The sequence below is a fragment of the Neofelis nebulosa genome, chromosome 7 (assembly GCF_028018385.1).
Source record: "Neofelis nebulosa isolate mNeoNeb1 chromosome 7, mNeoNeb1.pri, whole genome shotgun sequence".
Taxonomy (NCBI): Eukaryota; Metazoa; Chordata; class Mammalia; order Carnivora; family Felidae; genus Neofelis; species Neofelis nebulosa.
The window spans coordinates 32,111,260-32,127,846 of record NC_080788.1 but is presented as its reverse complement, the minus strand read 5'-3'; the positions used below and the strand labels follow the sequence as shown (position 1 = coordinate 32,127,846).

Here is a 16,587-nt window from a genome sequence, read left to right as displayed (position 1 = left end):
CTAATCACACACCTGGCACTCCTATTTACTCAAATGAAATTAAAGCCTGTATTCACATAAACACTGGTACACAAAAATTGGAAATAACCTAAATGTCCCTCAACTGGGGAATGAATAAACAAGCTATGGTAGACCCATGCAAACAATAAAAATATATGAACAAAATGAATGAATCTCAAATGCATTATGTTAATTTAAATTCAGATTCAAAAAGCTATATACTGTATAATTCCACCAGACAAGGAAGTAGGGGAGGGGGTGCTAACAGTAAGCATGGGGTTTTCTAGATATAATATCTAGGCTGAGATATAAAGAATGAAAAGGGAATTATTAGGTGATATAGGAAGGTCACTCCAGTAAAGGGAGAATTATATAGAAAGCCAAGGAAATGTGAGTGAATCACAGCCCATCCAGGGAAATACAAGTCGCTCAACTTGAATGGAACATATATGTAAAGGGAGGAAGTGATGATAGATTGATCTGGAAACGTAAGCAGAGCCAGATTCCGAGGAGCCTTCTATGCCATAAGGAGTTTGGATTTATGCTAAGGGCAATGGGAAACAAATGAAGAATTTGAAGCAAGAGAGTATCCTAGTCAGACTTGTATTATGCAACATGGACTTGAATGAAAACTGGGGAAACTCAGATGAGAAATGTTGAAAAGCCATGGTAAAGCACCAGCAAGTGGGGCTGATGAGGTGACCACAGACAAATTATAAAGATGCTCAGGAGATCAACCGCCAGCTTTATGGTAAGGCAAAAGATTGTTTGGCAGTGCTATTTGCTCAGATATGGACTCGAAGAGGATGAAGAGGTTGTGGGTAGGCAATAAGAGAAAAGGGGGAAAAGATAGAGGATAAATTCAGGTCTGCGTATGTTGAGTTTAAGGTGTGTGAGAGCAGTGAAAATCCTGAGACTTGGGAAATTGGGAGCCTTGCGCTAGACTCCACACTTTAGATGGTCCACACTCTGGAACTCCTTAAGCCAAACCTTCCTCTCTGGGGCTAAGAGGGCATGACTACCCAGAGCTCACACACCCCTCTATCAGCCCTGCTGTATTTCACATTCCTAAGATTCCCAAATTCCTTTCCAAATGGCCTGAGTCCACTTTCAGCCCATAGATAAGCATCTTGCCCAGGTGATCCTGATGGTGGACCTCACTGCCATGGTGCAATACCCCTAGGCCCAAGGAGTAGACAAAAATGTGGCTGCTTGGGAGGGGTGTGGATGGAGCTTAGAAATTCAGGCTGGAATGTTCCCCCATGTGGATCTGAGAAACCCCTCATAGCGTGGGGTAGAATAGGGATAGGAAGAAAAGGGAAACAGTTCAGGGATCTCCATGTGTGTTAGGAGTGGGCCTGCTGTGAGGCATCTGGTAGGAAATGTGGATCTGGGGCTCAGGAGAGATAGAAAAGATTTGGAAGTCATCAATAACCAGGTGGTACTTAAAGACCCAATAATGGATGATGTGGTCCAGGGATGGCATACAGCAAGGGAATAGTCAAGGGCCAAGGACAGAACTCTGATGAACACCAATATTTAAGAGGTACACATAAGGAGAGAATGATTCAGAGGAAATCGAGAAGCTGCAACTAGGAATACAAAAGAACACTCAGCAGTGGGTAATGCCAAAGAGACCGAGAAAAGTGATCATTTTTTTTGAAAAGCGAGAACTTTAAGAGAATAGTTAACAGTGCTAAGTACTGCAAAGAGCTTGAACCAGAGGAAGACTGAAAATGTCCATTAGATTTAATAACTAGGAGGTCCCTGGTCATTTTGACAGGGGCTTTATGAGGGAGTGAAGGGGCCAAAAGTCAAATGTCAGTGGATCAGGAGAGAATGGGAGATGAGCAAGTGAAAGCAGTGAGGGGGGACAATTTCAGGAAATTTGACTATGAAGGTAAGAAGTGAGACACAATAACAGTAGTGGCAACTGAAAAGAATTATCATTCAGCGACAGAATTTACTACTCACCGAATCCTCTCGAAGGCTTCCCAAGTTCCCAAGTTATAGAACTCCACCAGGTACTGCTGCTGGTTGGAGAGAGTTATCTGAACTGGGTAGACCTTACCTGACCAGCAGAGTCAAATTTCTGGGAGCCATTGTAGATGGCTCAGTGGGCAGCAGCCACTTGCCTCTCCCAACATATGGAAGGGAGTTTTAACAAGACTTACTTTGCCTTATTGCCCTGTGGGCCACACTAATAATCTCTAATAAAGGCATCAACCAGTAGAGAATTAACTCTTAGGTCAAGAAGAGCACAGCACTAATCTGCAGTTTTTGACTTGACAGTATGTGTTATGGAAGTCTAGAAGGGTAACGCTGAAGGGTGCCTGGGTGGCTCAGTCAGTTGTTGTTTTTTTTTAATATTTATTTTTGAGAGAGAGAGAAAGAGTGTGAGCAGGGGAGGGACAGAGAGAGGGAAACACAGAACCTGAAACAAGCTCCAGGCTCTGAGCTGTCAGCACAGAGCCGGAGGCAGGGCTCTAACTCACGAGCCAGGAGATCATGACCTGAGTGGAAGTCAGATGCTTAACATACTGAGCCACCCAAGCGCCCTCCTTGTTGTTTTATTTAAAATAACCTAGGGGGTGCCTGGATGTCTCAGTTGGTTAAGCGTCCAACTCCTGATCTCAGTTCAGGTCTTAATCTCCAACGTTTTTTTTATTTATTTTTGGGACAGAGAGAGACAGAGCATGAACGGGGGAGGGGCAGAGAGAGAGGGAGACACAGAATCGGAAACAGGGTCCAGGCTCCAGGCTCCGAGCCGTCAGCCCAGAGCCTGACGCCGGGCTTGAACTCACGGACCGCGAGATCGTGACCTGGCTGAAGTCGGACGCTTAACCGACTGCGCCACCCAGGCGCCCCGAGTTCAGGTCTTAATCTCTGGGTCATGGTTTCAGGCCCCGCATTGGGCTCTGCGCTAGCTATGAAGCCTACTTGAAAGGAAAAAATAAAGGGGCGCCTGGGTGGCTCAGTCGGTTAAGCGTCTGACTTTGACTCAGGTCATGATCTCACGGTTTGTGGGCTCGAGCCCCATGCTGGGCTCCATGCTGACAGCCCAGAGCTGGGAGCCTGCTTCCCATTCTGTGTCTCCCTCTCTTTCTGCCCGTCCCCTGCTTGTACTCTGTCTCTCCCTCTCATAAGTAAATGAACATTAAAAAAATTTTTTCAAGAGGAAAATAAAAATTAAAACAACCTAAGAGTTTAGGAAAAGGCAGCTGGGAAACAAAAATTAGATTTTCAAGAATTGAGGGGGCATTTACACAGGTGAGGAAAAATATAATTTATTGTCTGAGTAGAGTATGCAGAGGACAAAGGATATTATTTAGTTCTTCATCTCTAGAACAAGCTGTATATTCCAGGCCATAATATTCCTTTAGGAAAAAGTCCCCTTTTTCCTACCATATTTAAATTGAATATTTTAAACTGACACCATTATATGAATACATTTAAAGATTTAGTCATACCCTACAATGTTGGAAGACAATATTAAAGTTTCCATTTTTAATCTTAAAATATGATTGATTTTATAAACATATTATTAAGTAATGTATATCACATTAGCTTTGCTATTTTTTTAAGTTTTTTTTATTTTGAGAGAGAGGGGCAGCATGAGTGGGGGAGGGACAGAGAGAAAGGGAGAGAGAGAATCCCAAGCAGGCTCCACACTGTCAGTGCAGAGCCCGATGTGGGGCTCCAACTCATGAACCATAAGATCAGGACCTGAGCTGAAATCAAGAGTCAGACGCTTAACTGACTGAGTCCCCGCCTCCCCCACGGCGCCCCAGCTTTGCTACTTTAAGTTAAACCTGTACAAAGTAAGGATTTTTCCCTGACAAACAAAAGCTGAGGGAATTCACCCCCACTAGACCTGCCTTGCAAGACATGCTAAAGGGAGGTCTTTAAGCTGAAACAAAAAATGCTAGTTAGTAACATGAAAGCATATGAAAATATACATCATACTGGTTAAAGGTAAGCACATAGTCAAGTTCAGAACACTAATACTATAATATGGTGGTGTGTCAACCACTTAATTCTAGTATAAAGGTTAAAAGGACATACACTTACCGTGATGACTACCGAGTAATGTATAGAATGGTTGAATCACTACATTGTACAGCTGAAACTAATATAACACTAATTACATTTAATTCTACTGGAATTAAAGAAAGAAAAAGGTTAAAGGACAAAGTGATTAAAATAGCTATAGCTACAATAATTTGTTAATGGATACACGATATAAAGAGATGTAAATTGTGACATAAAAAAACAAAAGCAGGGAGTCAAAGAAAGAATAGAGATTTTGTGTGTGGTTGAAGTTAAATTGTTATCCAAGTAGGGGCACCTGGGCAGCTCAGGTCATGATTTCGTGGTTTGTGAGTTTGATCCCCATGTCGGACTTGCTGCTGTCAGTCAGTGCAAGAGCCCACTTTGTATCCTCTTTCCCCATCTCTCTCTGCTCCTCCCCCAATTATTCTCTCTCTCTCCCCCTCATTCTCTCTCTCAAAAAATAAATTTAGAAAAAGCGCTAAAAAAATAGTAAATTGTTATCCACATAAAATAGACTGTTACAAGATGTTTTATGTAAGCCTCATGGTAACCACAAATCGAAAACCTACAGTAAGATTCACAGAAAATGAAGAGAAGGAAATCAATGCATACCACTATGGAAAATCATTGATTCACAAAGGAAGGCAGAAACAGAGGAAGAAAAACACAAGGGAACTACAAAATAGCCAGAAGGGTGCCAGGGTGGCTCAGCTGGTTAAGTGTCCAACTCTTGATGTCAGCTCAGGTCATGATTTCAGGTTGTGATCTCCTTGAGGTCATGAGACCTAGCCCCAAGTCAGCCTCTGCGGTGGGCGAGGAGCCTACTTGGGATTCCCTCTCTCTGCCCACCCCCATCCCTCGCTCTCTCAAAATAAATAAATAAACATTAAAAACAATAGTCAGAAACCAATTAAGAAGATGGCATTACTAAATCCCTGTCGATAATTATTTTCTTTTCCTTTTTTAAAAAAATTTTTAGTGTTTATTTATTTATTTATTTTGAGAGACAGAGCATGAGCAGGGGAGGGGCAGAGAGAAGGAGAGAGAGAATCCCAAGCAGGCTCCACTCTGTCAGTGCAGAGCCCGATGTGGGACTCGATCTTACAAACCATGAGAAAAGAATCCTGTACCCATTGGCAGTCACACCCCATTCCTCCCACCCCTCAGCCCCTGGCAACCACTGATCTGCCTTCTTTCTCCATGGATTTTCCTATTCTGGACATTTCATATAAATTAAATCATATAATATGTGGCATGTATGTAATATGTGTCTGGCTTCTTTGACTTAATGTTTTCAAGGCTCATCCATGCTACAGCATGTATAAATGCTTCTGATACAATCCTTTTTATGGCAGAATAATATTCCGTTGCGTGGATATACCACATTTTATTTATCCACTCCCCAGGTGATGAATATTTGAATTATTTCCAGGTTTTTTTAGCTATTATTAATAACACTGTTATGAACATCCATATGCAAGTTTCTGTGTAGATATATGTTTTAATTCTCTTGGGTATACACCTAAAAATACAATTGCTAGATTATATGGTGACTCTGTGTTTAACCTTTTTAGGAACTACTTCCCAAAGTGGCAACATCATTTTGCATTTCCACAGCAATGTATGATTATTTCTTTTCTTTTAATTGGAGTATAACTGACATGCAATATTCTATTAGTTTCATGTGTAAAAGACAGTAATTCAACATTTGTATACATTACAAACTGGTCACCACAATGTTTAGTTACCTTCTGCCACCATACAAAGTCAATGCAATGTTATTGATTACATTCTCCTTCACCATGTCATACCCCTAACTCCTTTCCTGTCTGGCAACCACTACTCTGTTCTCTCTGGAGAGAACAGAGGAGTCTGGATTTTGTTTTGTTTGTTTCCTTGTTTTGTTTTTTAGATTCTGCTTATAAGTGAAACATTGCAGTACTTGTCTTTCATTGTCTAACTTATTTCACTTAGCATAGTGCCCTCAAGGTCCATCCATGTCATTACAAATGGCAAGATTTCATTCATTTTCTTCTATTCTCTCTCTCTCTCTCTTTACACACACACACACACACACACACACACACACACACACACACACCTTCTTTATCCATTTATCTGTCAATGGACACTTAGGTTGCTTCCATATCTTGGCCCTTATTAAGTAATGCTACAACAAACATGGGAATGTATATTTTGAGTTAGGGGTTTTGTTTTCTTCAAACAAATACCCATAAATGGAACTAACAGATCCTATTGTATTTTTTTAAGTTTATTCATTTATTTTGAGAGAGAGGTGAGGGGCAGAGAGAGAGAGAGAGAGAGAGAGAGAATTCCAAGCAGGCTCCACACTGCCAGCACAGAGCCAAACACAGGGCTCGAACTCCCAAACTGTGAGATCATGACCTGAGCCAAAATCAAGAGTCAGATACTTAACTGACTGAGCCACTCAAGCATCCCTGTTAATTTCTTAAAATTCTATACACTTATATTTTTTTAAGTAGGCAGCATGGAGGCCAACATGGGACTTGAACTCAGGACCCTGAGATCAAGACCTGAGCTGAGATCCAGAGTAGGACACTTAACCTTTAACCAACTGAGCCACCTAGACACCCCTATACATCCTTGAAGTCTCTTTTAATTTATAAGTTTTCCCTCCAATTCTTTCTTTCCCTTATAAATTTTCTGTTGAATACCCCAGGCCTTCAGACCTGTAGCATCCCAAGGTCTGAAATTTACTGATTGCACACTTATGTTTCTGTCTAGCATGTTTCTTCATCTTCTACATTAATTGCAAGCTGGAAGCTGGATAAAGCTAAGTTATTAGACTTTTGTTCAATCCCTCTGGCAATACAGTTAGCAGTGTTGGGTTCTTTCATCAGGAAGCACATATTCTGGTTTTCTTTCATTTTTAGGATGCTAGCAGTTTTTCGGTGCAATGCCCAGATCCATTAATTTGTTGGTGGCTGTAAAGTAGTGACATCTATTATTTGTTTTTCATTTATCAATTGGAATACTTAAGAGACGCTTCTTATCTACTATTTGGTTGTCTGTAAGTATAGGTCACATAGGAAAGGTAGGATAAATACTTAATATTTTGCCTTTGTTTCTCTCTTGTTAAAATACTGAATTGGTTCCTCCGAAGGTAGCCAGCTAATTAAAAAATAGATACATAGATGCTTATGAACTCGTGGATTCAAACACATCTGATAGATTTTAATCAATGGTCATTATTGTTGTTGACACTCAAATTGCCCTATCTTTGGCTTGCTGGAGCCTTTTCAGTTGGCTCCTGAATAGAATGATCCACTCTTGGTAGTCTTTATGGCTTTTGCTGTCTGGTATGAGCAGCTGTTCCGGGCTCATTTTTTATATTTCCTGCCTCAAATCTGTAACCAGCATTTCTCCAAGAAGTGGAGATTACCTGAATGGTAATCTAAGCATCAGGGATGCTCATTGCTATGAGTTGGTCATTGATTCTAACACGTAGAAATACACACACACACACACACATACACACACACAGAGTTGACCCTTGAACAACAGGAGTTTTAACTGTGTGGGTCCACTTATACATAGTTTTGTTTTGTTTTGTTTTTTATAAATACAGTACAGTACTGTATTTCTCCTCCTTATGATTTTCTTTTTTTTTTTAATATTTTTTTAACGTTTATTTATTTTGGAGACAGAGAGAGACAGAGCATGAACGGGGGAGGGTCAGAGAGAGAGGGAGACACAGAATCTGAAACAGGCTCCAGGCTCTGAGCTGTCAGCACAGAGCCCGACGCGGGGCTCGAACTCACGGACCGCGAGATCATGACCTGAGCCGAAGTCGGCCGCTTAACCGACTGAGCCACCCAGGCGCCCCTCCTCCTTATGATTTTCTTAATAACATTTTCTATTCTGTAGCTTACTTCATTGTACAAATACACTATATAATACATATAACATACGTTGACAGTTTATGTTATGGATAAGGCTTCTGGTCAACAGTAGACTATCAGTAGTTAAATTTTGAGGAAGTCAAAGTTATACACAGATTTTTTACTGCATGGGAGTCAGTACCCAGAACCCCCGCATTGTTCAAGAGTCACTTGTATATGTACATATATATGTATATGTATACTTAACATTTTCTATATTATATCTCTACCTTCTTTTTTTCATTCCAAAAATCCTAAGTCTTGAGGATACATGAATAATGAATGACGAGTGAGAATGCATGAGGATGATGAATTTAGATATCTTCATTATTAATTACTCATTTATTTTACCCCCCCCATTAAACTATAGTCTCAAAAAGAAATACTAATATTACCATTAGCAATATGATTACTGAGAACAGTTACATAAATTGTTTTTCATATGCTATCCCCATGTCTCTCACTTTTCTTTTAGAACAAAAGTCAGAAAACTTTTTCTTTTTTACTGTTTTAATCATTTTAAACTGCACAATTCAGTGGGTTTTAGTATATTCACAACATTATACAACTCTTACCACTATCTATTTCCAGAATATTTTCATCACCCCTAAAAGAAATGCCTGTACCTTCCATCTCCCCCACGCCCTCTCCCCAGCAACCACTAACCTACTTTCTGTCCCTATAGATTTACATGTTCTAGACATTTCATATAAATGGAATCATACAACATGTGGTCTTTTGTGTCTGGCTTCTTTTACTTAATGTGATGTTTTCAAGGCTCATCTATGTTATAGCATACAATACGAGTTATTTTTTAAGTAAAAAATAAGTCAATAAGGGGCACCAGGGTGGCTCAGTCCTGCTTAAGCGTCCAACATCCAACTGTGAGGTTCGGGGGTTCAAGGCCACATCAGACTCTGGAGCCTTTTGGCAGCTCTGAGCCTGGAGCCTGCTTCGGATTCTGTGTCTCCTTCTCTCTCTGCCCCCAACCCCCACTCGTGCTATCTCTCAAAAATTAATAAAAATGTTAAAAATAAAAATAAAAAAATAAGTCAATACAAGTAAGATTGGACACCAAATGCCTCATTTCCCTACATAAGCAGGCTCTCTCCGGCTGACTTCAGCTTGTCCCTTGCAGTAGCCTGAAGCTTTTGGTACATTGGCTCTATCTACTCCTGTATAGCAACTGCTGGTTGCTTGAGGACAAAAGCTAGGCTGGAGGTCACATCTTAGGATGTGTTATCCCTCAGTCCGTCAGTCAGAACAGCTCCTGGTTATGTGGGTCCAGCCTCTGTCCATACTGGGTACCACTAACTACTCTGACATCCCAAATGGACAGGGACTTTCAGTGTTGAAATCTGGGCCACAGCCTGCTTGTGGGGCCCAATGACCAAAGGCCTCGTTTTCCAACTGTGACCAGCCTTGGGTTCCAATAAGGCAGCAGGACCTAAACCGGGCATGACTAAGTGAGGAGCAGACCACAGCTTCTGAGCTGAGAACCTTCCTTCTCCCCCCACACTGTGACTAGAGTCTTCCCTGTTGGACTTGAGAATCTAATGCCATGAGACCCAAGTGAGATTGCCTCTCATTCTTTGAAGAGGGATCTGCATAGATAGCCCCAAGATGTGCAGCAGCCCCTCTCCACACCCAATGAGCCCCAGCTCTGAGCCTCACCTTCCTGGGTGATCTGTCTGATAGAGCTGTAATCACAATGAATTACATGATGTGTTTGTAAGTTTGTTCTTCTAACCAGTTTTGGAGGACTTTGAAGGCAGAGACCATGTTTTATTTGCTTTATACCCCCAGTGCCTGGTCTACAGAATGTACTTCATCAACGTGTGATCAGTTAGAGAAGGAGGAAGACAGTGTAGGGATAGAGTCTTGTGCCCCAACTGGATTGCAAGCTTCCTGAGAGCCATGGCTTCACCTCTTCACTGACTCCTTTTCCTTTTCTTTCTCCCACACTAAAATCCAACATGAGCCTGGGCTCAAAGTGGGCATATAGAGGAGTGATGGCTTCATTCCAGATTCAAAACATTTCCACCATAGGACTTCTGGATAATATCTTTATTTAGCTTAGGTAGAAATTTCTTACACATTTCTGGATACTTGGGTTACAATGTTCTCTATTGCACTCAATAAATTGTTCTTAAGCTCTTACGTATGATAAATGAAGGCATGCCAGTACAATGCAGGCTAAAATATAAAACTTCTTGCATATAAACATTTTTTAAAGGCATTTTAATATTGGGCATAGAGAGCTGACTCAGGTGCCTGAATCTGGGCACTCCCTCTGTTCTCTGCTCCTCTTAGGCACAAGCCCCCAGCCCCACCTGGACAGGAACAGGGTCCTTGTGAGGCCAGGATGCAGCCCTGTTCCTGCCTGCAGGGAGAACAGAAGAAGGCATCACAGTGTCCCAAACCCATGTGGTTAGACTGCTCAGCCTTATTCAATCTGGGAGACCACCTCTGTGCCTAAGCTGCCTCTTCCCTTCACTCTTGGCAGCTCCCAATTGTCAAAGAGATTAGACAGGCCCTGATGTGGCCTGCTCTCAATGTTTCTCAAACCAGTCAGTCCCCACAGAAAGCCAGCCAGCCGCTGGGTTTAGAGGCTTCTAGAGAATTCCCTCAAGGTTTCCAGGGGCCTGAGGACCTCCTAACCCTTCCAAGCCTCCTGCCTCAAGCACAACTCTGGAAGGCTCCATCTGCTCCTTTTTTGGCCCCTGCTGTGTCCATTGTCTGTGGTCAATATGCAAAGGAGCAAGTCCAGGGTGGGGGGCAGGCATGATCCTTCATGCTTGCCTGCAGCCCAGACAGCAAAACTCAGCCAGACCAATATCTGTGGGTTTCAGGCCAAGGTTTAGATCGCCCTCTCCCCACCCAGACCCCAGGTCAGCCCCCTGGCCTGGCTGCCCAGACAGGCCAGGTAGATAGAGTCTAAGCTGCAGGGCTCTCAGACCCCTAAGTGCGCATCCGCACTTGGAAGTGCTCACACCGGGCATGCTTCATGGTCAGCCCATAAATAGGGGTCATATCCACCTTCGTGCCCTGTGGCACACTGAATTCCACCTGCTGCAGCAGGATGGCCAGGAAGAGAAAGACCTCCAAGCGGGCAATGGTCTCACCGATGCACTTCCTCTTGCCCAAACCAAAGAGAATCACCTTCTCACTCAGTGCCTTGTTGATGGTGCCATCAGGAGTGAGAAATCGTTCTGGTCGGAACTCAGATGGGTCACCCCATAGCTTCCTGTAATCAGAGACAGGCAGCTGAAGTGGTAGCCTGGGGGCTCCGAAGCATCAAGTGGGTTGAACCCCAGCCCCAAAGAGTAGGAGATGGGCAAGTGGCCCAGGGACAGCTTGGGACAGGGTAGGGTTTCCCCTGCCTCCTCTCAACTTACTGGTCATGGTTGATCTGCCACTGGTTCACAAAGACACAACGCTCCTTGGGGATGTAAAAGCCACTCAGACTTGTGTCTTTTGTGGTACTGGGGAGGAAGGAAGCTCAGTCAGGCTCAGGGCTACAAAGAGATCTCCCTGCCCCCCATACATGTCCTTTCCACCAGCCCTGATCAGGTACATGGTCTGGAGGAAGGGCCAGGATCAGAGAGCAGTGGATGCACGGGGCCTCACCTATGGGGGATAGTGAAAGGGATGAAGGAAGTATGTCGGAAGATCTCCAGGATGAATGCTTCCATGTAGGGCAGCTGGAGTCTGTCAGAGAGCCGGGGCTGCCGCGCCCTCCCAATCACTGTGTCTGTAGAACATAAAGGACCATGGATGAAGGGGCTGCCTGGAAGAGGCAAGACCCTCTGTCTTGTTAAAGGAAGCCACCACCTACCCAGCTCCTTCTGGATCTTTTCCTGTACATTGGGGCTCGTCACCAGGTACATGAGGCACCAGGAGATGGCAGTTGTGACTGTGTCAAATCCTGACCAGGGAAAAACAAAGGGGAAAAGAAATCAAGTGCTTGGCAGGTCAGGGCAGTTGGGCACAGGAAAGGACAATGGGGTAGCTCATACCAGCTCCGAAGAGGTCCGAGACAACATTAACAATCTTCTCGTCGGACAGCTGGATATTGGCATTCTCGTCCAGCCTCTTGTCCTGACAGTGCTCAATCAGGCTGTCTGTGATATCCCGAATGTGACCCTGGGTGGGGAAAGCCCACAGATGAACCAGATCCCAAACCCAGAGCTACCTCTCCATCTGGGCCTGGTTCCTCACCATCCCTAGTACCTTTGTTCAAGAGGTGACTTCTGTGCTCCTAGGCTGCCGTCCCAGCTTCCCACACCTCTTCAAGGCTCCCTCCTGCCCAGAGTACTGGTGGCCCCAACTCAAGGGACACTTGGGACAGAGGTGTCCTCTGGATATGCTCTTTACCCTTCTCTCTCCCATGAGGCCAGGAGATCAACTTTTTAACTCTCCCTGGTCCCCAGAACAACTGGCCTAGGGTTCTGCACAGACTGGCTGTTCAGTAAATATTGCTGTCTGACAGAAGGAAAGAAAGGCTAGCCAAGGAAAAGTTCTAATTCCCCACCAAGGATGGAGTCCACTGTACCACTGGCCTCAAAACCCCAGGGAGGAAGGTTCCTGAGAGCCTACCAGACCCCCCCCCCCATTGCTCCATTTATCTCTGACCTTCTGGCCCCAACCCTACCTGCTCCCCACCATCCACCCACCTCTCCCCAGCCTGTACCTTCTCAAAAGTTTTGTAGTGTTCCTTGACCATCTTATGCATGAAGATGGAGAACTTCTCATTCACGTCCTTGAAGAAATCCAGGGCAGGGTTAGGTAGGTATCGAAGGATGGGGAAGAAGTCCACAGGGTTCCCAGAGGCAGCGCCATCCCCGAACTCATTACTCAGGTTGACTAAGCTAAGCAGCTCTTGGTCATCATGGTCATAGCGCCGGCCAAAACACATGGCGCAGATGACATTGGCCACTGACACCACTACATATCTGTAGGGGTCAAAGTGCCCAACCTTTGCCATCAGCTCCTGGAACTTGCCAATGAGGTACTCAGCCTCCTTGCTCACATGGTCTTCCAGGTAGCAGGAGGATGAGGAAGCCGGGTCTGAAGCAATGGAGAAACTCTTCAGGGCATTCTGGGCCAGGCGCCTGCGGGCAGCCCACACCGGTCCAGAGTCTGGGCTGAAGGTCATGCTTTGGCCCTCAGAGATCAGAGTGAAGCTGTAGAGATCGGGCCGCCCCTTGAAATCATCACCCTGACGCACCAGGGCCTGCCGGATGGTGTCCAGGCCACTGAGCACCAGCACGGGTGTGGAGCCGATGCGGATTTGCAGCACGTCCCCGTAACGCTGGCTCAGCCTTGCCAGCACCAGATGTGGGTTCTTCCCCAAGGTCAGCACGTGCCCGAGCAGAGGCCAGCCCCAGGGCCCTGGTGGACTCTTCAGGCCTTTGGGAACCCGAGGCTGCCAGGCCCTGACCACCCAGAACACCAGGCAGAAGGCAAAGGAGGCCAGGAGAAGCTCTGTGGCCGAGATGGGGACAGAGAGTCCAAACACAGACAACATCATCAGTGTAGAGATCTCAAGATGGCTGCTGAGAGGTGGGGCGAGAAGAAAAGATGAAGATATCAGAAGGGGGGATGTGAGGAACCAGCGTCCGAAAGTGTCAGCATGCTAGTCAAAGAGAGGGGAAATCTTCCTACCCAGAACAGCCAAGTGGGCATGAAGGAAAGGAGGAGAGGAGAGAAGCTGTTTGTTGAGCTGCCACTGTGTGCCAAGAATTTCACTGCCATTCATTCAGTCCTGGCCACCGCCTATAAGGTGGACCACAGTGAGGCTCAGAGAAGGTAAGTAACTTGTACAAGGTCACACCGTCAGGAAGTGTTGGATCCACACTCCCAAGTGCCCAATTTCAGAATCCCGCTGCACCACCCGCTGAATGGGTTTTCCAAACATCAGTCTGTGATTCCCATATGGCACCTGTACTGTTATTTATTTTGTGCTTTTCTTTTTTTTTTTTTTTTTTAACATTTATTTATTTTTGAGACAGAGAGAGACAGAGCATGAACGGGGGAGGGGCAGAGAGAGAGGGAGACACAGAATCGGAAGCAGGCTCCAGGCTCTGAGCCATCAGCCCAGAGCCCGACGTGGGGCTCGAACTCACGGACCGTGAGATCGTGACCTGAGCTGAAGTCGGACGCCTAACCGACTGAGCCACCCAGGCGCCCCTATTTTGTGCTTTTCTAAAACCAACTGAAGAAAAACAATTTTTATTAGTTGGCTCCATGCCCAGCGTGGAGCCCAACGCTGGGCTCAAACTCACGACTGTGAGATCAAGACCCTGTGGTCAAGACCTAAGTTGACATCAAGAGTCAGATGCTTAACTGACTGAGCCACCCAGACACCCCGCTAAAATCAACTTTAAATCTACCCACTGAGCATGATTCCACATACAGACATCTGCGTGAAAGAACAGGTTTGATTTTTCCCCCTAATTAAGCGCATAATCAATATACGTCACCCCCAATCCCCTTGAATACTACCCACCACACTTGGGGAAACACTGCCATCAGGAGAGTTAGAGATCGTGGGCTTCTTTTGCCTCATTTCACATTTGGGGAAATTGACCTCCAGAGGGGTCATTGACTTGATTAAAGTCACCCAGCACTCACCGACAGAGCCAGGACTCAGACTTCTTATGGAAAGTTCCCTGGTAAGTTTTCAGCTCCTATCACAGAAACCTCCCTTTGAAGAGTGGCCAGATTAATCAATGAAAAGGTGTTTTTGTTTTGTTTTGTTTTGTTTTGTTTTGTTTTGTTTTTCAGAACCCTCAGTTTTTTTACTGCTCACTCCCAGGGTCTAGGGAATCCTGCCAGACCAGACCTTGGGAGGGGAGAAGGGACTGGAAGACCACTACCTAAGCCACACTACTAAGCCTCAGCTCTCTGAGTTCAACTGACTCATAGTTTAAAAGCAGTTGGAGACAAGCTACATTGAGGTTGCTGGTCATAGAGGTCCAGGCCAGGGTTTTTGTTGGGCTCAGTTCTCGATAAATGAGTAGTCTCAGCCTCCCCCACTTACCAGTCACCAGAGAGCAGAGAATAAAATGGAAAGCCCCCACCAGATAAGGGCTGCAAGAAAATGCTAGACTGGAATAAGGGACATTAGGAATCAATCTAGATTTAACAGAGGTGGAGATAATACTTTCTCTCTAGGCTTGTTCTAGAAAGGGTGCGCAAATTCATGGAGGATTCTCCTCAAGATATTGGCCTCTGACTGGGGTATCTGCCAGGTGCCCTGGACTGGAGATGAGGAGACTGAGTACTCCAGGTTCCATGGCATGGCCTTGGACTTGTCATTTTGTCTTTCTGGGCTCCAGTTATATCACCTGAGAGAGGGGGTAGGATATGATCTCTGGTTCAGGGTGCCCAGCTAGATCCCAGAGAAAGAAAACCCACATCTGACCTGCGGAACCTCACGGTCTGACTAGTGAGGTTTCCCCACAAGAGAACTACCCAGGATGGGAAGATTGTCTGGATCCGACCTTACCTATATAGCCATCTCTCTAGGGCGGCTCCCTGGAGGAGCTGGATCTCAAAGCACACTCAAGCCCTGACTCTGAGTGAACGAGGGATGAGCCTTGGTGTGCCACAGTGTTCCCTTCTGCTCACAGGTGCCCCAAGGACCTCTAGCCTTAGTGAGATGGTAAGAGGCCAAGAGAGATGTGATTGGTGAGTTTTCAGGGACTGATAGTCCAGCTCTCTACAGCTAGCAGTCTTTCACACTGATTGCCCTTGCCCAGTATAAGCCAGAGAAGGCAGTCAATGAGATAGGGAAGGCCCGGGGCAGTGCCCGGGACTCCTATTCAGATCTGCATCTTTTGTACTGGCCAGCACATCTTGGCTCTAACAAGCCATGCCTTGGGAGGGTAGAGACAGCCAGGCGTAGCTTACAGACAAGGCAAGGTACAGCTGGTAAGAACCCAACCTTCCCCTCCATCCACTCTGACCACCCAAGAAGACCTCTCATCACACCGCCTGACAAAAGGCCTGCACATGATCCCAGCTTTCCACAGTTGTGTCCGTATCCCAGCCTCCCAGGTGACCCTGATGGGGAAGCCCCAGGGCATTCAGGGAGTCAGTGGGAATGGAGCTGGAGACTAAATCCTGGAGTCCTTGGAGGGGGGCCATCTAATATCTAGAATTCTGGCACCAGCTGTGGGACCTTGGGCAATGCCTGCCCTTCCCCCTGGCCTCATTTTTCCCACTACGGAGCTGGAGAGCCTGGTCACCAAGGATCCTCTTAGCCTCCTTTTTTGAGGTGCTAGACCGGTGGCCACCTAGGAAAACCTGGAGGCATCAAAATTTTCTTTTTGTTGGGAAAGGGCAAGCCATAAGCTCCCAGCACTCACCTGTGGCTGTGAGGAGTACTGAACTCAGCTGAGATGCGTGGTCTCTTAAGCCAGGACCCCAAAGAAGATCAGGGAAGACTGCTAGACCTGTCACCTTCAGGATGAGGGTGAAGTCACTTCGACCTTTATAAAACAGCTTGCACGCTTGGCCACGCCCTCTGAAGCTCGGACAGAGGAAGGGGCGGGCTGAGGGGGGGGGGGAGTGGTCGCTCTAGGATGGAGGGAAAGGAGGGAGG

At 45.7% G+C, this 16,587-nt stretch overlaps 1 protein-coding gene across 1 annotated transcript; it reads right to left on the bottom strand.

Annotated features, from left to right (window-relative positions):
* Positions 1–10,028: 10,028 nt before the first annotated feature.
* Positions 10,029–16,485, bottom strand: LOC131516259 (cytochrome P450 1A1). Its single transcript, XM_058737049.1, has 7 exons — positions 16,352–16,485; positions 12,670–13,534; positions 11,996–12,122; positions 11,815–11,904; positions 11,607–11,730; positions 11,375–11,461; positions 10,029–11,223 (listed from the first exon to the last, which is right to left on the bottom strand). Exons 2-7 carry the CDS (start codon positions 13,507–13,509, stop codon positions 10,938–10,940), a joined length of 1,554 nt encoding a protein of 517 aa, XP_058593032.1. The 5' UTR covers positions 13,510–13,534; positions 16,352–16,485; the 3' UTR covers positions 10,029–10,937.
* Positions 16,486–16,587: the final 102 nt, after the last annotated feature.